This window comes from Fukomys damarensis, unplaced genomic scaffold (assembly GCF_012274545.1).
Source record: "Fukomys damarensis isolate Sample0158 unplaced genomic scaffold, DMR_v1.0_HiC HiC_scaffold_14, whole genome shotgun sequence".
Lineage (NCBI taxonomy): Eukaryota > Metazoa > Chordata > Mammalia > Rodentia > Bathyergidae > Fukomys > Fukomys damarensis.
In genome coordinates, this window is record NW_022900926.1 from 20,129,907 (window position 1) to 20,155,099 (window position 25,193).

The window sequence follows — 25,193 nt, forward strand, 5'->3', positions numbered from 1 at the left end:
AATTATTGTGTGTAGCCAATAGTGGCTAGCTCGAAGTGTCTCTGTCTTTGTCCACTTTGGCACGGACCTCCTGGACCCCATGTACTTTGAAATTATGTCTCTATTGTTTTTCTTTCTTTAGCTTTCACTACACCTCTCTCTAGGCAGATCAGAGGACTGACCCACCTCCAACAAGAAGTCAGTTATGATCTAGATATTTTCTTTACTGTAATACTTTGACATTTGACTTTCTGAAAGAAGTCCCCAAAGAAAATTTTTAAAAAGCAGGAAAGAAAAATTGTCTGAATTCTTCCACTAACTCATTCAGGTCACTGATATGTGGAACTGCCAGTATACTCATTTAATACATAATGTTCATTTAATAGATAATTAACAGACACAGCCCTGTAGTAGGCATTATAGACACAAGCTGTCAAAAACAAAGTCCTTGCCCTCTAGGAGAGCCATAATCAGTGATTTTTTATATAAAATCCTATTACACAATTCCCAGAGCACAACAGCATAGCAATATTTCTGCACCCCTCATCTGAGTGACTTCCTGTGCCCCAAACTCAATCTTGCTAAATATTGACACTGAAATCCTATAAAACTCATCCTTTATTTGGTTTTGCCCTGATCCTAACTACACTCCTGAAGTTGCAAAGACAATAGAGTTGACCCTAGATATCCATGGATTCTGCATCTGCAGATGTAACCAATCACATATTGAAAATTGGGGGTAAAATTGTGTCTGTACTGAACATGTACAAATTTTTTCCTTATCATTGTTCTCTAAATAATAGACAACAACCATTTGCATAGCATTTACATTGTATTGGGCATTGTAACTATTTACTTATATTAGTACATGATTACACAGATTATATGCAAACACTGTCATTTTAAATAAGAGACTTGGTATGCTGAAAACAATCCCCTATGGATACAGAGGGATGACTGTGATGTCTCTGAAGAGGTAAGAGCTGACTTTTTTGGCCCAAACTAGAAATCTGACCTGAAAGTCTGTATTTTCCAAAACAGCTCATACCTGCAGGATGAAAGCTCCTTTATTTAAGACTCTTTCTGGTCTCCTTTGTTTTGGGTTTAATAATAAATCCTGAATCTTCAGGTTCATAATTAGTACCTATTAAATCCTTGGCTCATGATTAATATCTTGTTATTTAAAATTATATGTAAACTGAGAAATTTAAGTGCCAAAAGTACTGCTCCAACTTCAAAGAAGAGGCAATTCTAACAAAAACCATCAATCTCACTATCTTAAACATTGTTCTTCTTAGATAAAAAAAAATCACCATTTTTGAATTTTAATAGTGATTTCAAGTAAGCTTTTCACACAGCTTAGATAACTTTCCTAGAGATCTTTTCTTAAAACTTCCAAGTAATATATGAAATATATCAGGTTTAAGAGAAGTCATAAAAATTTTAGTAATGGAATATGCCTGTCTCCTCTACAATTTTTTTCCTGAAAGCTATAATAAAACATTAGCACTTCTTACACTGAGCACCGTGTGAATACTTAATGTTAAAACCTCAACTGCAAAACAATGGTCTTCAGAACCATATCCCACCTGCATAGAACACCAGATTAAAGAGATCTGGAAAATCGATGGAGTCCAACATAATTCTTCAAAAAGCTCTTGCTTCTGTGCACAAAGTGCTACATACATATGCATTAATAAATCTGACAAAAATGAAAGTCAGAGGAGACATGCCAAGAATGAAATTCCTCTTTTAGAATTCTTTCAGGCCAAAAACTTCTTACTTTAAAAATGCTCTGTTAAAAATTTCAATTCTTAGCCAGGCATGGTGGCGCATGCCTGTCATCCCAGAACTCAGGAGGCTGAGGCAGGAGGATCGCTGTAAGTCCAAGACCAGACTGGACTATATAGTGAGTTCCAGGTCAGTCTCAACTACATAGAGACCCTGACTCAAAAAAAAAAAAAAGTTTCTTTTTTTAATGGATCTAACATTTAAAATTTCATTTCAATGTTAGGGTAAAAGATCACAGGTGCACACAGCAATTCTTAGCAAGACATATTTTAAATGTATACACATATAACCAAGAGTCTTTGAGCTTTTCACAGAATGCAGACACTTTAAAACTAGAACTCAGAAAACATTTGAAAAATATGTTCTTAGGCATTCAAGATGATCTGCCTTCTAAAAAAAATAATCACAGCTCCTACCAGTGCACACAGTATGTGCTCAATAAATGCCAAAGATAGCATTTCATATATCAAGTGTGCTATAACAAAGTGCCACCAAATGGATAACTTATAAAAAAATTATTACTCAGAGTTCTGAAGGCCAGGAAGTCCAATCTCAAGGCACCAGCAGATTTGACATGAGGGTCCTCTTCCTTATAAAAGGTACCTGCGAGCTGTGTCCTCACTGGATGGAAGAGGCAACCAAGATCCCTGGACACTCTTTTGTAAGAGCACTAATCCCATTCATGAGAGCAGAGGGTTACCAACTTGCTGATGATGGGTAACACTGGGCCATTTTTCTCATTCATGTTGAATCAATCTCTAAGGCCTTCCTTGTGTTAACATTTAGGAATGTTCCCAGAAATAACATAAATGATAATAAGCTGCATCTTTAGCACTTAACTACACAAAATACTTTGTTTGCACCACTTCATTTAACCCTTAAAAATACCCCATCTCAGATGGGACCTTTAATATTTACAAACAAGAAAAGTGAGGATTAGAGAACTTAACTTAACTGAGCAGCAGAATCTCTCTCAAATAACATTTTACTTTACCACTGCAGCATATTAACTGACACCAGTTCACGTAACTACACGGTGGATGAATGACCTCTTGACTCTGAATGCTGGTAGGCAGCAGACTCCTCTCTACTAGGCAGGCTTTGCAGATATGGTTTCCCCCAGCAGAGTTGGGTGCTTACCACATTAGCTGTTTGTTCCAGAACTTGTTTTTCCTCATTATACTCATCACTACAATGATGAAATGTAATAACAATGTACAAACCCATAAAATATAATTATTTAAATACTTGATAGGATGCTTTGATAGAGTAAAGCAAATCACAAAAAAAATACTGCTGAATTGGGACTAGAAACCCTGAAATTCTACAGAGGTTCTATATTTATAGTCTCTTGTATCTTTACTTCACTTTAAAAAGAACCAAACAGGAAGTATTCTTAAAGAATGTATCATGAATGGAAATGTTTTGCAAGAAAGGCCCCAAGAAAGGGCCAAACTTGTCAAACAAATTGCATTATTTGTTTAAATAAAGGTTTTGTGGCATGCAAGTTATCCCTCCTGGGAGAGCAGGGTATTATATATACTAAATATATTTAAAGTACCATTTCATAAGGGGCCAGGGATTTAGCTCAGCAGTTCGGTGGCCTGCCTTGCAAGCACAAGGACCCGAGTTCAATCCCTGGTACCAAAAAAAAAAAAAAAAAAGTACCATTTCATAACTTTTGACAATCAGGACTATGGACATGACAGAAGTTTCTTCCTGCCTCTTTGTAATCATCTTCTTTCCCCTCCCTATTAACATCCACTGCCCATCTCCAGGCAACCATCTGCTATTGCAAATTCACTTGCATTTTCTGGAGCTTTTCGTAAATGGAATATGTGATCCCCCCACATAGCTTATTTCACTGGTGTAATTATCTTGATTTATCTATGCTGCTGTATCAAGTTTGTTCCTTTTTATTGCTTAGTATTCTACATTGTATATATTAAAATTTTGTTCACCTGTTGATGGACACTATGGGTTGTTTGGTGTTACTAAAAAAGGAAGCTGCTATAAACATTCGTGAACAAGGCTTTGTATAGAATGTCTTAATTTCTCCTGAGTAAATACATGAGCGGGAAGGCTAGAACACAGGACAGGCACTTTTAAGTTTAAAAGAAACTGAAACTGCCTCAGTAGTGCACTGGACTCGTTACTTCACATCTTTGCCAGCACTTGGTAGTCTTGTCTTTTAATCACTGCAATGGGTGTGATCTCAGTAGGTCTTTAATTTGCATTTCCCTAAACACTAATTATGTTGAGAATCTTACCTATTAGCCACTTTTTTGGGTAGTGTTGGAAATATTTTGCCCTCACCTTTTAAGTGGGTCATTTGGTCTTAGTAATAACACATCTTGGCAGTTCTTTGCATATTCTAGACCAACTACTTTTCTTCCAGTATGTGGTTTGTCTTTCTATTGTTAGCATTCTTTTGATAACTTAATTTCAACAATCCCATTATTTCCATTTTCGAATTTTAATTTGTAATTTGGGGGACAAGATGGTGTATTGATTGAGGTTTGTTTGCTTTGTAAAGTTTTTACACATAGCTAGCAAACTGTTCCAGCTCCATCTGTTAAATCATCCTCTAGTCACTAAATTCTCTGCGTACTTTTGTCAAAGTCAACTGACCCTGTATGTATGAGTGGGTCTATTTCTGATCTCTATTCTACTGATCAGCTTGACCATTTTTATGCAGAGTAGGTACCATTTTTCAACTAATTTTAAACATTTACTGAGCAATTCACATTAGCATTTCTCAGGGGGCTTTTACCCTACACCAGTGGTTAAGAAAACTGGTGCAACAGGAAAGGCAAGAGAAAACACACGGCGGGAAACAGAAAGACAGTACATAGGAAAGAGATAAAGTGAATTATCACAGTAAGTCGAAGAAAAGAACTAGAAAAAGTGGAGGATACTTTTTTAAATGCATTTTCCCAACTCAACACCAAAGACCACCCCACATCTCCTATGATCCTATCTTATGCTTTATAAAATTATGTCTACAAACAGAACTTCTGAGGAGTAATTTGTGTTCATATACTACCCATCAAAAGCGTGTGCGACTGCCAGTTTCTAAGCAACATGACACAATCAGGGTTGCTGTAATTCTTGCCAAAAGTATCTTGACCTTCAAGACACTCTGTAGCCTTGTGGTAACTTTGCGATTTCCACCAAGCTTCTGAAATATTCGGCAGCACTCAGGATTCCAAACGTCTCTCTGCCCAAATTGCTCTCCTTTTACAATCATGAAGTCTGAAGCATCAGAAACAGTAGCCTAATAGCTTCCCCTGGCATTACTTCCCTGACTAATCACTGGCATTGTCAGCAGAGCCTAAAAAAAATGGGATTTGTAAATGTGATGAAAATAACAAGGAAATGTGAAGTATTGACCGCAACCCTTGCATTCTGCAGTAATTTGGATTGTCGCACTTTAGGGATAACCCCCAAGCAATGAAGCAGTATTTCAACCTCCAAATGTCTAGGGTAGCAGTGCTTCAGACAAAATCATGAGAAACTGAAAATGGAACACACCTAGAAACTCTGCTTGAAAAGTTAATAAAAAAGGAACTGTGCCAAAACTGGACAGACCAATGCTATCAAATCCAACAGCTTGTCGTGTTTGAATCCAGAAGTACTTCAAGTTTAGATCCCAAAGTGAATAAAATGGATTAAATGTTAGTGTGGACTGTTGCAATGTCACCTTACATAGGGTTCTCCTCAAACAATAACCTATCTTAACAAATGGTAAGAGATGTTAACAAATACATAGAAAATGAGGTAAAACACAAGTATGACTTCAAATAGGTTTTTTTTTTTTTTCCTTTTAGAAAGGAGTCCTAATACTGGTTTCTCTTCAGATTGTAAAAAAATGAGTCCTGCCTTTCCTTTTTCTAAAAATAGACGCTTTCAATGCAAGGTCGGGAGTTCAGTCCCCCTTATCGAAATAAAAAAAAAAAAAAAAAAAAAAAAAAAAAGCTTTCAAATATCTTTGGCATGGTCTGAATGTCTCCCCAGCTCAGCAAGGACGGGGAGGCAGCACTTCCTGGGAGGTGACCCTAATGGATTAATGCCATCAAAAAGCCTTACAGAAATGGGCTCACTTTCTTCTGCTCTTTTGCCAGGTGAGGATGCAACCCAGTAAGGTGGTCCTCACTTGAACAGCACCTTTATCTTGGACTTACCAAGCTCTTCTGTTGTCTACAAATTAACCAGCCTGATTTTCTGTTTTATAGCAATGAAATGGACTAAGGCAATATTCCTCTCCCTTATGCAAAGTGCCTTGAGGCCTCTCAGAATCACTTTTCTTTCTAAGGACTTGTGCTGCTAAAGCCAAGGACTACTATACCTTCTAAATCTACTTCCTTGTCAAAACCCGAATCCTCAACTGAAAGTGCTCATCCACTGACATATGTAAAGAATGTATTTACCATCACCTGTAAGCACCATAACAAGGCTCCTCTCTCTTACTTCAGGGAGCTCACTGCTCACCAAGGTCCCAGACACTACTTCTCTGCGTTTCTATTATACCCCGCCCCCAAAACCCATATGGTTCACAAGAAATAAATTCTTATTTACCCATCTACTAAAAGTATGTGCCTGTATCTGGCATTTCCTTATATTAACAGCAAATAGATCTGCTATTAACCTAGGCTCCCAGATTTGTTGCTCTTTATATCAGAAAATGAAATCAGTAAACACAAAAAGAAGGGAACAGAAACCAAATCGGTTATGAAAGATTTTTTCAGGAATCTGCTGTCTAAACCTAATAATCAGTATGTTAAAAAGGCAGTCTATAAGCAAAGAACAACAGAAAAAATAAAGAAAGCTCATGGTCACTCCATCACTATGCTATGATAATCTAACAGAGTATTTACCAAGATCTCATTTTGCACCGTAAGACAGAGAATCCACATTTAATCTCTACCCAGCCATTAATTACACAAACTTAGATTTCCATTCTCTGGGCCTCAGTTTAGCCATAAAGTGGTGAAGAGTCAATGCATTTTTTTTTTTTTTTTTTGAGACAAGGTCTCACTATGTAGTTCAATCTGGTCTTGAGCTATGTAGCCCAGGCTGGCCTCAATCCTCCTGCCTCAGCTTCATGAGTGCTGGTACTATAGGTGTGTGCCACCATGCCTGGCTCAGTCAAGACAATTTAACAAACATCTGTTATGTGAGTATAAAGAAAAGCATAGCCCCTTCTCTAAATTCTGACGTCTAAGTTCTATCGTGGTTTTGTCTATAACTTTTCTACTTTCAGAGTAACTGAGTTTATTAGGAATGCAGTTAGTTCTAAACATGACTTTAAGGTGCCACCAAAAATCTGAATCAAGTGTCAGCCTCCTTGGCATGGCATCCATCACCAAGAAATGGGGCTATGGACCAGTCCCATATGAATGTGGATAAATGTAACCAGTGCTGTTCTCTGAAATCCATGCCTGAGAAAAAGTGCTTTACTTTTATTTGTACTGGCTCTCAGGCTTAGTGATGGCTGATCCAGCTTATATAATTACCACAATGCTAAAAGCTCCCACTAGAACAAAAATATACCTTAAGATACATTCTTAATTCAAATATTACATCACCTGTACAGAACCTTACTATCTTCAAAAATATTTCACACTCACTAGGCTCCTAGTGTGCTAATCTAAAAACAGGAAAAGAATGAAAGCTCAAGAAACACCTTTTACTTTATATCCAAATTTAACCCTTTAAAAATGCTACACAATTAAGTCAAACTTAAGTCAAAATAATATAAGCAAGATTTAAACTGGAAACCATGAAAAACAAGAATTATTTTCCTTTAAACTTAATTCTTATCACTTAACTTTGCCTCGTTACTTCAGCAAGAACTATTCCTTCCTTAAAATTGTAATAAAATGTTGGTGATGTAAGTTATATTAGTAGAAATCACAATATCACAAGTCCTCCTTAAGCCTCTGAATAGAATAAAATTCATGCCTTAAATGCCATTAATAAATGACAACACAGGTTATGAATTTACTGGCAGACTGGAGACTCTTTGACTCTTGTCGCCACATCTTGTCCTACATTCTAAGACTGCTGCGGATATCAGTTCATTGGCTGAAATGATAGTGAAATTAAGGGGCTAGAGATCAGAAAGATAAGCATATACAATAGCACCCAAAAAAATGAAGTATCTGGGAATCAGCCTAACAAAAGAAGCAAAAGGCCTCTACACTGAAAACTACAGCACTCTGAAAAAAGACATGGAAAAGGATATACGAAAATGGAAAGATATCCCCTGCTCCTGGGTAGGAAGAATCAACATAGTGAAAATGGCCATACCACCTAAACTGCTATACAGATTCAATGCAATCCCTATTGAAATTCCAACAGTATACTTCACAGAACTAGAAAAAAGAATCTAAAAATTCATTTGAAACCATAAGAGATCTAGAATAGCAAAAGCCATCCTAGGCAACAGACACATGGCAGCAGGTATAACAATTCCCAATCTGAAACTATACTACAAAGCCACTGTGATAAAAACAGCATGGAACTGGCAAAGAAACAGGCCTGAGGATCAGTGGAACAGACTGGAAGACACAAAAACAACTCCAGATGTACTCACCTACCTCATCTTTGACAAAGGAGCTGACCATCCCCACTGGAAGAAGGATAGCCTCTTTAATAAATGGTGTTGGAAAAACTGGATCTCAACCTGCCGAAGATTAAAACTAGACCCTTATCTTTCACCATGCACTAAATTAAAATCAAAATGGATTAAAGATCTAAATATTAAAACAGAAACACTGAACTTGCTGGAAGATAAATTAGGCAGAACTCTTGAAGACACTGGCATAGGAAAAGACTTTATGAACAAATCCTCAGTAGCGCGGGAACTAGCAGAAAGAATCAACAACTGGGATCTCACCTTATTAAAAAGCTTCTGCACTACAAAAGATACCATCAACAGAACTAAGAGACAACCTACAATGTGGGAAAAACTTTTTACCAGCTGCTCCTCAAAGGACTATTATCTAGAATATATAAAGAACTCAAAACAATCAGCCCCCCCAAATATAAAGACCCGATTCAAAAATGGGCATCTGAAATGAACAAACATTTTGCAGACAAAGAAGTAAAAGCAGCAAGTAAATATATGAAAAAAATGTTCCACATCACTGGTCATTCGAGAGATGCAGATGAAAACAACACTGAGATTCCACCTCACCCCACAAAGAATGGCTGCTATCAAGAAATCACACAATAACAAATGTTGGTGGGGTTGTGGGGAGAAAGGAACCCTTCTCCATTGTTGGTGGGAATGCAGACTGGTACAACCACTATGGAAATCAATATGGAGATACCTCAAAGAGCTTGGACTAGAGGTTCCATTTGACCCAGCTATCCCTCTGATGGGTATCTTTCCAAAAGAATTAAAAGAAATATACCACAGTGATATATGTGCACCAATGTTTATAGCAGCACAGTTTGTACAGCTTGGAAACAGCCTATTTGCCCATCTGTTGGAAAATGAGATGTGGCTTGTCTATAAAATGGAATACTACTCAGCCATAAAGAATGAGAAATTAGAGTCATTCATAGGAAAATGGATACATATTGAGGATATACTCTTAAGTGAAATAAATAAGTCACATATGTGTAAATACCAAATAGTCTCTCTGGTGTGAAAAACTATAATAGTACACAAGATCCTAATGGGATAACTAATAGTGTGAAATAGGAAGAAAAGGGCTAAAGGTGTAGGGAAAGTGGGAAGGGTAAGGGAAAGGGAACAAGGGAAAAGAAAAAAGTATGAGAAAATGAAAAAATGGAAATAAAGTGTTTGTAAATGGGGAGGGGAGGAGGAGGAGAAGGGAGGGCAGGGACAAGGGGAAAAAATGAGACCCAAGACCTGTCATGTGAAGGTACAGGATCCCAGTAATGAATGTAACTGTATTGTAGACCTAGATTGTACCAATAAACTCAATAAAAAGAAAAAAAAAGATAAGCATGTACTTGGTAACATGACATTAAAGACATAAGAAATGTGTTACTCAATTTTTACTGTTTATAACTAAGATGCATACAATCTAGTTGATTATGAATAGTTACATGCCTAAGAATCAAAGAAAATATTTGTAGAAAAGAGGTTATCATAATTAAAATTAGATCAAGGTGGCCTAGTGGTACTACCCTATAATCCCTGTACTCTGGTTGGCTGAAGCGGAAGATTATAGGAAATTTAGTGACTTAGTGAGACAGTGTCTCAAAAACAAAAATAAACAGGCTGTGTAGCTTCAGTGAAAGCGCCCTGGGTCCACCCCCAATATCCTCCCCATTGTAGAAGTTTACCATACATACAAAAGAACAGCTGGCAAACTGGGAGACTTGAACCCAAACTTGTGAGGAAGGCTGCTCAAAACAGCAACAGTGCCCTTTTTAAAACATAAAGAAGTATCCTATCCTCTGTTACTGCTTGTTATATACTAACATTCTTGTTAAGGCAAGAAGAATAGTTCAAGCTTATTAATCTATAGCTGATTACAGCTATATGATATAGCTTCATGGCACCATACTGACAAGGGCACAAAGCTTTTCTTTTGTGTGTCAGTTACTATAGCTGGAATTTGGGGGAAATTGAGATTACTTTAGTTTTGGCAGTGAGCCTATGAGTGGTGGGCCCTGGGCAAATCAAAACTGTGGCCCCATTTTTCTCTGTAATATTCACTATTCAATAGAGAATACTGATTTCAGACTATCTATGGGGAGAGATTTGTCATATAGAATGCTTGTTTTGTTGTACAATAAATTTACATGTAATACATGACTTGCAAGCAGCACAGCTTATAGTTTTTGTTTTTTGATTTTTTGAGACAGGGTCTCACTATGTAGTTGAGGCTAACCTGAAACTCACTATGTAGCCTAGGCTGGTCTTGAACTCACAGCGATCCTCCTGCCTCAGCCTCCCTAGTGCTGGGATTACAAGCGTGAGCCACCACGCCCAGCTACAGCTTATAGTTTTGATTAGCTACAACAGTGACAGTTAGGGTTTTCTGAATAGCATTTAAAACCTCAAATATTTCTACTTCTCTATCATCTTTTCTAACAAGACAATCCCACTTCTCAAAAAATAGTAACACACTAAAGAGAACATGATGTTAACTTCTGAAACTTTATTTTTTTAATACATACATTTCACAAACAGAAAGCCTCTAACCCCACACACAATTCCATAACCAAAAGTTTCAATTTATCAGCATTCTTCAACTATTTACACTGTCTTCCCTCAACAAAAGTGCAAGCCAAGACATCTTGATAAGAAATCTTTACCAACAACAATATTATTTTGAGCTGGTTTTAATGGTGCCGTCCATTTTGTTTTCTTTCCATCACCTGGATAACAATAAAGTCCATAGAACACAGAAATTAACTGGGTTACGCAGCATCCTATTTAAGAACCAAAACACTAAATGGCACTTTGTTCTCACCTCTTCTCCAACCTCCAACTAAAATTACTCAGGAGACTAAACAGAAAAGCAAACTGGGGTTGCTAACCTGGGCAACAAGAGAACAGACTGCATAGTTAAGCTCTGGTCTGGCAGTACTAAATGAAAATGTTTCAACATATTAGTTTTGTTAGTTTCATTTAAACACCTAATAATGTATTTTCTTGATGAGCTAAATTTTGCCACACAAATATGAACATTTATTTTATCCTGAAAATATTCTTATAAAAACTGAAATTTAAAGGATGTTTGGGGAAGCTCCTTTGTAAATGTAACAGGACAACTGAACCACCTCAATTTCATGGCACAATGTCTGTCTTTTAAGGTATAAACATAGTATATCCGTGCTTCAGATGTAACCCGAAGAAAGTGAAAGAACTGAGATGGCCTGGAGAAAAAGTAATCTATCATTAACTGTCTTCTCTCCACAGCAGGTAATTATATTTGTTCAAGGCATGGAACTCTTACATAAATGAGTATTGAAAATATTCTTATAAAAACTGAAATTTAAAGGATGTTTGGGGAAGCTCCTTTGTAAATGTAACAGGACAACTGAACCACCTCAATTTCATGGCACAATGTCTGTCTTTTAAGGTATAAACATAGTATATCCGTGCTTCAGATGTAACCCGAAGAAAGTGAAAGAACTGAGATGGCCTGGAGAAAAAGTAATCTATCATTAACTGTCTTCTCTCCACAGCAGGTAATTATATTTGTTCAAGGCATGGAACTCTTACAAATAAATGAGTAAAAAATGTTCAAGTAGATGAAAAAAATCAATAAAATTACTAGTTACTCTTAAAACTGCTCCATGTTACTGAACACTACTCATCAGAAAAACAGAAACTGAATCTCCTGGATGACTGATGTCCTTTAATACCCTAACTACAACAAAAACAATAATCTTTCTTGACAAATTCAAATTATGATCAAGGTGCTCAGGGAAAGCTTGGAGAAAATAGGAGGGTCAGCACTTTATCTTTATAGTGTTGCATATTTAATTGTATTTTATTCTCAAATCAGCCAAACTGTCCCTTTTAGGTAAAAATGTAATGCCTTAAAGTCAAAAGATTTTGAGTATATGAGTTCATGCCTCTTTTTACATAACTGCATACATCTATAGAATCTTCACTGTATCATCAAAATAACACCCAAAAGCAAATTTTACTCAATAATAGAAAAACCTCATCATACTTACTTTTCAAAGGGGTAGAAAGCAATCTAAGGAAAAAATATGGAACGCAGCATACATTAACCCCATGGTGGTTTTGCAATGAAGAACTTGCTGAATGCAATGTGTAAGTCAACTTTAAGCTTACAAACAATAAACAGGTTTCAACAGAAATATGTAGGTGGGATGAAGAACAGCATTACAAATATTTTACTAATATTAAATTTAGAAATAAAATACAAATGGTTCTCTGAAAACAAGAGAAACTTACCAATTTATAAAATTGGGTACGTAAGAGAATCAATAGGGAAACTGTTAATTCACAATTATAGCTCTGTGTATCAATGACAAACTTCCAAGGGCTACATTTTATAGACCTCTTGTAGCTGCATTAAAACACTGTCCGCCCAATAATGATTTCCTGTTTCACATAGGCATTCTGAGCTCCCCCTTCACTGTGGAATATTTTTCAGATCAAATACCAAATCAAGTGCAGCAAACCAAGCAACAATCACCCAAAGTGAAAGGTGAAGAATATTAGTTGATGCATTGTTTTTTCAATGCTATGTTGTTTCAAACCTAAAATATCTCACATAGTAAAAATGAACCTCAAGCACAGTAATGCCTAAAAGGAAAAGTCACACTGAGAAAAAAGTCATTAGCCAAATGAATAATATAAAATATTCACATCAATGACAAATATGGCTATTCAGAGAATGATTATTTTTAGTGATCTTTTAGCATATACCCATATCATACTTGAAACTATCAAACTCATTTGTGAAAATCTTATTCCAATTTGACAAAAGTATGGGGTATCAATGTATTAGTCTAATGATGACTATTTTAGAATGCTCAATCTTCTAAAGAAGTTCTGTGATTTTTTTCTTTTGCCAACAAAGTACCATGAGGATCTTGAAGATGACTGACTTTTCACAATACTCTTAAGCATTACAAGCGTGCTTTTCTAAAAGCACATACTTTAAAAAGAAATGCTCAAATTATTCTTTTTTTCATCTTTCTCTCAAACAATTCCTCGCTTTCCCTCCTAAGCTCAGCTCTGATTTTGGAAACTCAGTATCAAATGGGTTAGACGTGGCTATAAGGCATTATGGGGAAGCGAAGTGTGGCATGAGTAGTTCTGAAGCTCACCACGTAGGTTCTATGGCTGTGAGATTCACCTGTGGGAAGGAGCTGATACCAAACAGCACTTCCAAAGTGCAATCTGTAGACATCATCACCCCCAAATCACACTCTGCATGGATTCTCGAGAGCTATTCTGACAACTTCAGAGAACTCAAATGACAGAATTCTCTCTTTTTGCCCTTCAATTCAGAGTGCATCACTTCCACATTTATTTCACATATTCTGCTAAGTCAGCTTAGCTAAAAATGTTTGCAACACCAGTAGCTTTAATGTCTTCTAACTTGGATATTATTTTGAGTATGAAAACTGACTGTTAAATTACAACTGTGAAAGGAAGAGTACTCGTGTCCACTTTCAGATCCTCTGAGTGTAAAATACATGTCAATGTGTGCTGTAGAACGCTAAGCCAAGACAGCCTAATACACTATTAGCTTTCCAGGCTCAGACTTACATTCATTTGTCACCTATTTTGCCTGAGGCCCATGGAATATCTAGAAATGGGTCTTTAGAAAGTTAACATTTTGCTAGGCGCTCCCTCTCTACTCCAACCGTGCTTTCACTTCAGCCACATAATCCCTTCCTACATTTGTCCCATCCTCCCCACCACTTTAAAGCTGCGTCAGAGACGCCTGGTGAGAATGAGCCCTACTCACACTCACACGGTCACCCACCTGGCTCTGGTCCTGATCACAGACTAACACCGGGGAATCAAGACAGGAGAAAGGACAGCCCCATTTTAGTGGCATACGTATACAAAGTAACTCTGCTTTAAATTAGAAAAGAAATTGATGTCACAGAATGTTTCTCTATAAAAGATATGTAATAAAGTAATAATATCAATAAAATAGCTATTACTAAAGCAAAGCTTTCATCAATAAGCTTCAAGAACTTTGAAGGAGGAGAATGGCTTCACGAAATGGTAGTCCAGGTTCCCACAGTGTGGACACTGCTGCACGTTGCTGTACTCAGAGAAGTACTGCATTCCAATCCGCACGTCGATCACAGGCTTCCCACAGTGCTTGCAGTTCAGACGGGCCTGGGAGAAACAGATACTGTGAGCCACCCCTTTGGTTCTACAGCACTTGTCAAAGGCATCCAAACCAAAAGGCTGAGCAGTGCTTGACAGTTCAGACAATCATCCCCCTTATACCAAAAACAGGGCATGCAAAGCCTAAGGTACATATTCAAATAGTCTATCTCATCAGTCTGCAAGATGAATGACTCCAGTTACTCTCTTGATAGAGGCAGTGCTAGTCCTGTCACTCGGCGGGAAGAAAATTCTAACCTAGTACTGCCTAAACCATGCCACCAAAGTTCCCTTAACAGACCATCCACCATTCTGGATTTTAAGAGGATAGTTGAAGCTGGCTTCCTCCACCCATACCAGCATGATACTTCTTTGAAGATTCAGAGTTTATTTCAAAACGTTCATATACATTTTCATTTTACTCGGCATGACAATGTGTTTTCTTTAATATAAAAAAATTTCCTTAAAATGCTAAAGTAAAATTGGCAAGCTAGGCAGAAGCAATGCGTTTATCCTGAGGCTTCTGGACCCCACTACCACATTATCTTTCTTCATGTCAGGTTCCTCCTAGCAGTATAATACTATAGCCTTTCAACAACAGGTTCAAGAGTGACATGAATACAAAGAAATTATAAATAAATAGACACTCAATTTAAATTCCGCCTGAAACCATACTAACAATGTGTATCTCAATTTGTCTTCAAAACATTCCTGTGAAGTGGGTAGCAGTATCTGAATTTCAACTGATGAAACTGGCACTACGGCACAGAAAGAAAACAATTCTGCATATTTAAAAAGTAAAACTTTCTTCTTCCTTTTAAGTCATAACTTTTTATTAGAAATTTACTACATTAATCATACAAAATGAGATAACGTATGCAAACAAAAAGAAAATTAAAGAACTACTCAGCCTGCCACCCTAACCATCTAATCCAACTGTTCATAGGATAGTGAACCCTTTGCACACTCATTTATTCACAAATTGGTATGATGTCATTTTACTTAACAGATGGGAAATACTCCATATATAATGATAAATTATTTTACAATATCCCTTGTAATAACTGCATAGTATTCCATCACAATTTACTAGCTCAGCAATTATTGCTGAAGTTCAGGGGTCTCCCTGAGTTTCTTCTTTTGTGTGTGGTGTGTGTGTGTGTGTGTGTGTGTGTGTGTGTGTGTCAGGGATTGAACTCAGGTCCTTGCACTTGTGAGGTGGACAGCAGAACCACTGAGTTAAATCCTCAGCCCCTGAGTTTCTTCTTGATTCTCAGAAGCATCTTACACAAGTTCTCATACCTCCTTTAAATAACTATGAAGCAGCCTCTAATTCCTCTATAAATTCACTGGGGACTGAAGCCCAATATCACACACTGCTCCTGTGATGGAGTTAATACCAACCTGACAACAGGGAGAGGCGGCCAGGATGTCATAGGTATACATTGTGCCCAGCTGATGCCAGCTGCCATCCCATCGCGACTTACACTTGATGCAGATGATCTTGTGAACTCCTTCTAGGCAGTCCACACACACTGCATACAGATGCATGAGCCTCCCTGTGTACAGAAGACACACAGCTGAGAGTGGCCATCATGGAAATCACATTTTATCTCCACAGCAGATTCTGAAATGCTCAAACTATCAATTACAAGCAAACATTTTATGATTTGGGTAACTATAGAAAGCACAGACACTAGTTAGCACACATCCCCAAGCTAATGATGGATTACTATTATCAACAGTACATGGACTTTGAGTTGAAGCTTATTAAAAAATGTGGGCCAGGGATTGAGCTCAGTGGTTCTGTGCCTGCCTCACAAGCACAGGTCTTGAGTTGGATCCCTGGTAGAAAAAAAGAAAGGGGTGGGGAAGAAATGCTTGTTTCAATTTACTTTACAAAGAGTGCTGCCACGTCTACATTAACATATCCATCTACATTCATATGACAAAGCCACACATGGTCAAAAACAGCCAGTAATCATGCAGGACCCCCTCCCACTCAGAAGTCTGTGTGTGATATACAGAAAGGGAACCAACCACAAGTCTCATCATAAAAAAGTTGAAAGTCTCAGTACTGATAGCCTGGAAGTAGACCATAGCCAAAATTACTATCCTAAATGTTATCCCCAAAATTGTTCAGCATCACATTTAATTTAGTAACCAGAGTTATATCAGGTTATTATTTGTAAGTTGTTTGTTAAAAGTTCATCATCATCTTATTTACCAGGCTCTTAAATGTCACAACCTCATTTCCATTATTTATCAACATCATAACGCTTATAAGGGACAGATGTCATCCTGATTTATATGGAAAGGTCAGGGTGCAAATAACTGAGAATGTCCAGAATCGGCCTAGGCAATGTATAAAAGCAACACTACTGCCTTCTATGTGGGCATAGGGAGCTCCGCTGTGCTAAAAGCAGTCACCAGAACACATGCTCCAGGGCTGGGGATTTAGCTCAGTGGTTCTGCTGCCTGCCTTGCAAGCACAAGGACCCCAGTTTGATCCCCAGGACCAACCCCCCAAAATCAGAACACATGCTCCAAAGTGGCTTTGTGTTCATAAGTCAACAAGTTTTTCACAGTTCAGTGGTAGCCAACCTGCTCCTTATCCACTGGAAAGGGATGGGTTCTCAGAGGAATCCCTTTTGTTATATTTGTATGACTCTCTACATCTCTGAGGGCAGAAACCACATCTTGTCTTTGTACACTCAGTGTTCACACATTTGGAATGTGGAAACACTCCGTTAAGTGTGTGCTGCATGAAAGGGTGGTAGGCTCATAGCCAAAGACATTACAACTCTCAGGGCCTCTACACGGAAAACAGGAACAATGATAAGAACTTCCTGGAGTACTGCTCCCCTCTGCTCTAGGACACTGAAAATATGGTCCCACGTGGTACACACACTATGAGTGGCCCAGTGCCAAGTCAAAAAACCAATCCAGGGCTAGAGATTTAGCTCAGTGGCACCACGCCTGCCTCACAAGCTCAAGATCCTGAGTTTGATCCCCAGTACAAGAAGAAAAACAAAACAAAAACCGGTGTTATTGGGCCAAGGATTCATCTCAGTGGTGCTGCCACCTGCCTCGCAAACACAAGGTCCTGAGTTCGATCCCTGGTACATGCCCCCACCAAAAAAAACCAGTCCAAGTATCCAGAAGCCACTTTCTGGTCTCCCTCCCAGACTTACTCACCAGGTAATCCTCAAGCTTCTCAGATTACAACAAGCTGCTGGGGGGAGGAAGAGCAGCAATGGCGGGCAGGCATTGGTAACAATGACCATGAGGGTGAAGGCAACAAATAACTTTTTACTGAGTGCTCACCAAGGGAATGCACTGTGCTGTTGAGTTCTAGTTGAATCATTTTATTTAATTTTCATCCCAACTCTAGAAAGCTGGCATGATGGTTAGTCCTACTTCAGAATGGGGGAACTAAAGCTTAAGAGTTTGAGCAGCTTGCCCAAGTTGACAAAGAAAATGAGTAGCAAGGTCCAGACTCAAATTCCCATCTGACTTTTAACCTACAGGCAAACTTTTGGAAAGCCTGCCCCATACTGGGTCTCTGGATTTATTTTCAGTTAATATTATATATGGTACTAAATAGAGAGAATTTTGAATTTCTAAACACAGGACAAGATTTTGTTTTTGAGTTCAAATAAAAAGTGGCCTCCTAAGGGGCCTTGCTCAGAATGGGAAAGAAGTTCAATAAAATCTTCCTAATTAGATCAATTTTAATGAATTACTTAAAACATTTTCTCAGAGGAAGTCTCAGAACAGAAGCTGGAGGTGAAATTAGAGGAGGTCACAGAAGGGTAAAGGGCAGGGAAAGGAATCCGGCACTGACAACAGACAGCATTTTACAACATACAATTAACTGCAAACTGGAATCATGTGGCCTGGAATGTCGCCTTCCTAATGGAGTTGAAAATGCTTTAAAGAAGGCACGGCTGCGTCTCTGAGATGGAAAAAATGATTTGCACAAGCTTGCTATAAATACGATCACCCAGTCTTCTGTGAGATGCAGCAATAAAAACACCATTATGTGGCCAGGCCCTCACCTTACCTAGTTGTGAATGTTTACGTATTCAGATATGTGCACAAATACAAGTATCTTGGGCCTAATTTTTACCTCTTTCTTTATCCATTCCTTGACAGGTATCCTCGAGATTTAGTCTGGCATTCTGTCATATCTATTTTTGCTTTCTATTTTCTCCCTTTCCACTTTTATGTAACCATCACCATAATAAAACAAACTATCCAATGTTCATTCCAACTGCTTATTTCTAACAGTGTTTCTGACATTTCCAAACAAGTCTCAACACCTCTTCTAACCCAGCACACACACAAGTCATCATGTTTCCCCCTAAAATCAGGTCCTTTGCCCAAACTTCTTTAATCCTGTCTGTGATACCACCACTCATCTAGTCTGATGCCAAGTTCACCAACAGAGACTCTGCATCCTCAGCATCAAGGAGTCTCCAAATCTGTCATCTTCCTTTAAAATAATCTACTGCGCACATCCCAGCCTTTCAATTCCCTCTGTCACTATGCAGCAGTCTCTCTGGTTCTTTCACGCAGACTATCTGAAGTTTCAACTCTGTTTCTAGGTCCCAACTGTTTCTAACAACTTTTGGGGAACATGGCTGTGTGCTTTTAAAGTATTTAAAACCCTTTAATTCATATTCAGAAGGAACGTGGCAAAGACTACACTCCATGAATGGCTCTGTTCCTACCTCCTAATCATAACCTGTCCTTTTTCTTTCAACCACCATTCCTTTATGTAAGCTGCTCCATTATTTCACAACTAAGAGCCAGCATGGCTGGACCCTCTTGCTTTTCAAAATCCAGCCTACCACTGGGCGTGGTGGCACATGCCTATAATCCCAGCACTCAGAAGGCTGAAGCAGGAGGATCGCTGTGAGTTCGAGACCAGCCTGGGCTACAAAGTGAGTTCCAGGTCAGTCTCAACTATGTAGTGAGACTCTGTCTCAACCCCCCCCACCCCAAAAAAATCCAACCTACCTTATGATATATGCCTGCTCTGACCAACCAAGCCAAAGTGGACCCTTTCTCCTCGGAAATTAATATATATAATATCCACATTACTGATTCCACATGTGCTACTACATGCAGCCTTAGGCCTGATAAAATTAGTCACATTCTATAAAAGCATCTTCTGCCCTAAAACTATAAGCTGAGGACAGGCAAGAACTGACATAATCTGTAAGACTAACAAATGGACTATGTCAAAGAAACTGTCCATCATAATTAGAAAAAGAACACTACTCTCAAATACCCTATCCATGGATCCTCATTCATCCTCACAACCTGAGTTTTTAGATAGAGAAGTAAAACTATTTCCACTCACTTCCTTCTAAAATTACCAATGAACAGGATAAAGAACACAAAATACAAACTCCATATTCCATGAAACAACTGAAGCACCTGCAACCCTAAACCAAAATACAAGGTGAAAAAGTAGATGCAGTAGTTTAGCACTGAAATTGTAAAAAAACTGTGGGCAGGATGGACTGTGGTGTTGAAAAGGAAACAGTGGGTGCAGCAAGTTATAAACAACCAGCAGGTTTAGGTGCCTCTTTCATCAAAATGTAGAGTACAGGAGCGCCCTTGGGACCTGGGCCTCAGCTGATGAACCCCTCAGAGGAGTAATGGGAAAGTCTTGGCTTAAGCCTCCAGAGAGACCCCTGCAGCTTCCACTCTACCCTGGAAACTGTTCAAGAATGTTAACATGAGAAAGCCCAAGAACCCTCACAAACTACCGGGAGAATGTAAATTAGTACAGCCACTGTGGAAGAGTAAAGAGGCACCTCAAAAAATTAAAATTGCACTGATTACCTGATAATGATAAAAGATCCAATACTCTATATTAAAAAAAATTAAAATTAGACCACACAAACTAGCAATCCCACTCCCAGGAATATATCCAAAAGAACTGAAATCGGTGTGTCAAAGAGGTATCTGCACACCTCTGTTCACTGCAAGATTCTTCACAACAGTTAAGATATATAATCAACCTAAGTGTCCACCAACAGATGAATGGATAAAGAAAATGTGTTACATTTCCATACACAATGCAATATGATTCCTCCATAAGGAAGGATGAAATACTGTCATTCATGGCAATATGGATGAACCTGGAGGACATGATATTAAGTGAAATAAGCCAGATACAGAAAGGCAAATACCATATCATCATTCATTTGGGCAATCTAAAAAAAGCTGATTTCATTGACGTGCAGTGTAGCACCGTGGTTATCCCAGGCTGGGAAGGGGAGAAGCAAAGCGGGTGGAAGACTGGTTTATAGATAGAAAATTACAGTTAGATAGCAAGGGTTCCAGTGTTCTATTCATACAGCAGAATGACTATAGTTAATAATATCACATAGTATAGTACTTTTTAAATAACTAGAAGAGATGATTTTGAATGTTTATTCCATGACAAAATGATAAATGCAAAAGGTGACAGATATTCTAAAATACCCTGGTCTGATCATTACACAATGTATATATGTATCAAGATATCATACTGTACCCTACATATGTACAAATATTATGCGTCAGTTACAGACTTCAAAAAGCCCAAACTGGGCCACTGGAAAGACAGGAAACAGAGATGAAAGTCCAGCTGAGGCTCTGAGGCCACCAGTCCATCAATGTTACGTGTGTAAGAGAAGCCATCTTGACCAACCAACCACAGTACTGGCAGAAGCACTTAAACCATCACTACACTTAAGTTCTGGAATATTCTGCTTTATAATAAATGCCTTAAAAATAGAAAGGATTAGGCAAAACTCTTAAAATGAATGAGACTTTGACTCAGGTCCTTCTTCTCGCTCAGAAAGATAGCAAGACATTGTATTCCTCAAATAAGAACAGGATGTTATTAAAAAGAACCATTGGAGGAGGGGAAAGACCTCTACAATGAAAATTACAGAACCTGAAGAAAAAAAGTAAAGACACTAGTAAATGGAAAGACCTCCCATGTTCATAGATTGGCAGAATTAATATTGTTAAAACGGTCATATTACCAAAAGTGATCTCCAGATTCAATACAATTCCCATCAAATTCCCATGACATTGTTTACAGAACTAAAGTTTTTAAGTAGTAAAATCCACATGGAAACAAAATAGCTCAAGTAATCCTACCCAAACAGAGCAAGGATGGAGGCATCACAATACTACATAATTTCAAATTATATTACAAAGCCACAGTAACAAAACCAGAATGGTATTAGTACAAACACAGACAGAGAGACCAATGGAATAGAACAGGGAACACCGAAACAAACAAACACAAGTACAGCCACTTGATTCTTCACAAAGGAACCAGAAACATACACTGAAGAAAAGAGTCTGCTTAATAAATGTCCTGGGAAAACTGTATATTCCTATGTAGAAAACTGAAACTAAAGCAGACCCTTCTCTCACCCCGTTTAAAAAAAATAATTCAAAATGGGTCAAAGAAATTTCCCAACTGCTAGAAGAAAACATAATAGAAACACATGAAGTCACAGGCATAGGCAAAGATGTCCTGAATAGAACTACAACAGCACAGGAAATCACAGCAAAAAAAAAATCAACAAATGGGACTACATCGAATAAGTTTCTGCACAACAATGCAAACAAGAGAGTGGAAACTATAGAGCAGGAGGAAGTCTTTACCAGCTACTCTTCTGACAGAAGATCAATACCTACAATATAAAAATAACTCAAAAAAAATTCAAACAGCTGAATCCAATAAATAAGCAGACATTTATCAAAAGAAGTACATCCCCTGCTCCTTGGTAGGAAGAATCAACATAGTGAAAATGGCCATACTACCAAAACTGCTATATACACTCAATGCAATGCCGACTGAAATTCCAACACTATATTTCACAGAACTAGAAAGAAGAATCCAAAAATTCATTTGGAACTATAAGAGACCTAGAATAGCAAAAGCCATTTTAGACAACAGACACATGGCAGCGGGTATAACAATTCCCAATTTGAAACTATACTACAAAGCCACTGTGATAAAAACAGCATGGTACTGGCAAAGAAATAGGCCTGAGGATCAGTGGAACAGAATGGAAGACACAAAAACAAATGTAGATGTACTCAGCTACCTCATCTTTGACAAAGGAGCTGACCATCCTCAGTGGAAGAAAGATAGCCTCTTTAATAAATGGTGTTGGAAAAACTGGATGTCAACCTGCCACAGATTAAAATTAGACCCTTATCTTTCGCCATGCACTAAATTAAAATCCAAATGGATTAAAGATCTAAATATTAAAACAGAAACATTAAACTTGCTGGAAGGTAAGTTAGGCAGAACTCTGGAAGACATTGGTATAGGAAAAGACTTTATGAACAAATCCTCAGTAGCACGGGAACTAGCAGAAAGAATCAACAACTGGGATCTCATCTTACTAAAAAGCTTCTGTACTTCAAAAGAAACCATTAGCAGAACTAAGAGACAATCTACAATGTGGGAAAAAATTTTTACCAGCTGTTCCTCAGACAAAGGACTATTATCAAGGATATATAAAGAACTCAAAACAATCAGCCCCCCCAAATATAAAGACCCGATTCAAAAATGGGCATCCGAAATGAACAGACATTTCTCAGACAAAGAAGTAAAAGCAGCAAGTAAATATATGAAAAAATGTTCCACATCACTGGTCATTCGAGAGATGCAGATGAAAACAACACTGAGATTCCACCTCACCCCACAAAGAATGGCTGCTATCAAGAAATCACACAATAACAAATGCTGGCGGCATTGTGGGGAGAAAGGAACCCTTCTCCATTGTTGGTGAGAGTGCAGACTGGTGCAACCACTATGGAAATCAATATGGAGATACCTCAAAGAGCTGGGACTGGAGGTTCCATTTGACCCAGCCATCCCTCTGCTGGGTATCTTTCCAAAAGAACTAAAAGAATCATATCACAGAGAAGTTTGCACACCCATGTTTATAGCGCCACAGTTTGTAATAGCTAAAACTTGGAAACAGCCCATTTGCCCATCCATTGGAAACTGGATAAAGAAGATGTGGTTTTTCTGTAAAATGGAATATTACTCAGCCATAAAGAACGAGAAAATAGATTCATTCATAGGAAAATGGACACATACTGAAGATAAACTCCTAAGTGAAATAAATAAGGCACACATGTGTAAATACCGAATAGTTTCCCTGGTGTGAATAATCTGCAATAATACATAAGATCCTAATAAGATTACTGACATTTAGAAATGGGAAGAAAGGAGCTAAAGGTGTAGGGAAGGTGGGATGGGTAGGGGAAGGGAAATAAGGGAAATGAAAAAAATGTGAGATAATGAAAAGATGAAAGTGTTTGTAGATGGGGAGGGGAGGAGGGGTGAAAGGAGGGCAGGGACAAGGGGAAAAAATGAGAACCAAGACTTGTCATGTAGAGGTACAAGATCCCAACAATGAATGTAGCTGTACTGTATCCCTAAAATGTACCAATAAACTCAATTAAAGCTGAAAAAAAAAAAAGAAGAAGTACAGATGGGCAATATTCATATAAAAACATTCAACATCTATTAGGGAAATGCAAATCAAAACTTCAGTGAGGATTTCTTTTAGTCAGAATGGCTACCATCAAGAACACCAAAGTGAATGAAGAGCTGGGGATTTATCTCAGTGGTTCCACCACTTGCCTCCAAAGCACAAAGTCCTGAGTTTGATCCCCGGTACCAAAAAGAAATAAAAAGATAAAAATAAAATGAATGAATGAATGAATGCAGGGGAAAATGTAGAGAAAAGCAACCTTTCCACAATGGTGGTGGTAATGTAAAGCACAGCCACTGTGGAAATCAGTACACAGGTCCCTTAAAATATTTAAAAACAGAATTATCATATGACCCAGTCTATACCACTCCTTGGTACATACCTGAAGGAATTAAAGTCAGCACATTATAAAACTATCTGCATAACCATAATATCTGCAGCATAATTCATGACAGCCAAGATATGGAACCAGCCTAAATGTTCACCAACAGATGAATGGATACAGAAAATGTAGTATACATACACAATGATATATTATTCAGCCATAAAGAAGAATGAAATCAAGTGATGTGCAGGAAAGTAGAACTGGTGATAATGTTCAGTGAAATAAACTAGAGTAAGAAAAACAAATATTGCAAGTTTTCCCTAATATGAGGAATCTTAAAAAAAAATGATATGAAAGTAGAAGAGAGACATATTAGGTAAGAGGAAGAGAACAAGGGTGAGGGAAGAATAAGGGAAGGTGATGGAGGGAACGGATATGATCAAAACACGTACACACGTGCAAGAAAACCACATTTAAACTGCTGTGTGAAATCAACAGGCACTTATAAAATATATATTTTAAGAGTCCTTGGAAATTAAAATATAATAATAGAAAGTCAAGGAAACCATTCAGAAAGCAGAATAAGGAAGTGAAAAACAGGGTCAAATAATTGTACCGCATATATACAGTATATATGAAACATTGACAAACTAAGAGAATAAACCAACAAAGAAAATACTGAATCTAGAAAACAAGATTTAAAAACACAGGAAAGAAATGAAGCCTTTCCTAGAAC

General features: G+C 37.9%; 1 protein-coding gene across 1 annotated transcript in view; it reads right to left on the bottom strand.

Annotated features, from left to right (window-relative positions):
• Window positions 1-14,038: 14,038 nt before the first annotated feature.
• Heca (hdc homolog, cell cycle regulator) overlaps window positions 14,039-25,193 on the bottom strand; it is a 60,123-nt gene continuing 48,968 nt past the window's right edge. Inside the window, exons 3-4 of the mRNA XM_010626598.1 lie at window positions 15,998-16,152; window positions 14,039-14,602 (exon numbers count right to left, since the gene is read on the bottom strand). Of these exons, the coding sequence (XP_010624900.1) occupies window positions 14,438-14,602; window positions 15,998-16,152 (320 nt within the window). The 3' untranslated portion in view covers window positions 14,039-14,437. The remainder of the gene's footprint in view (window positions 14,603-15,997; window positions 16,153-25,193) is intronic.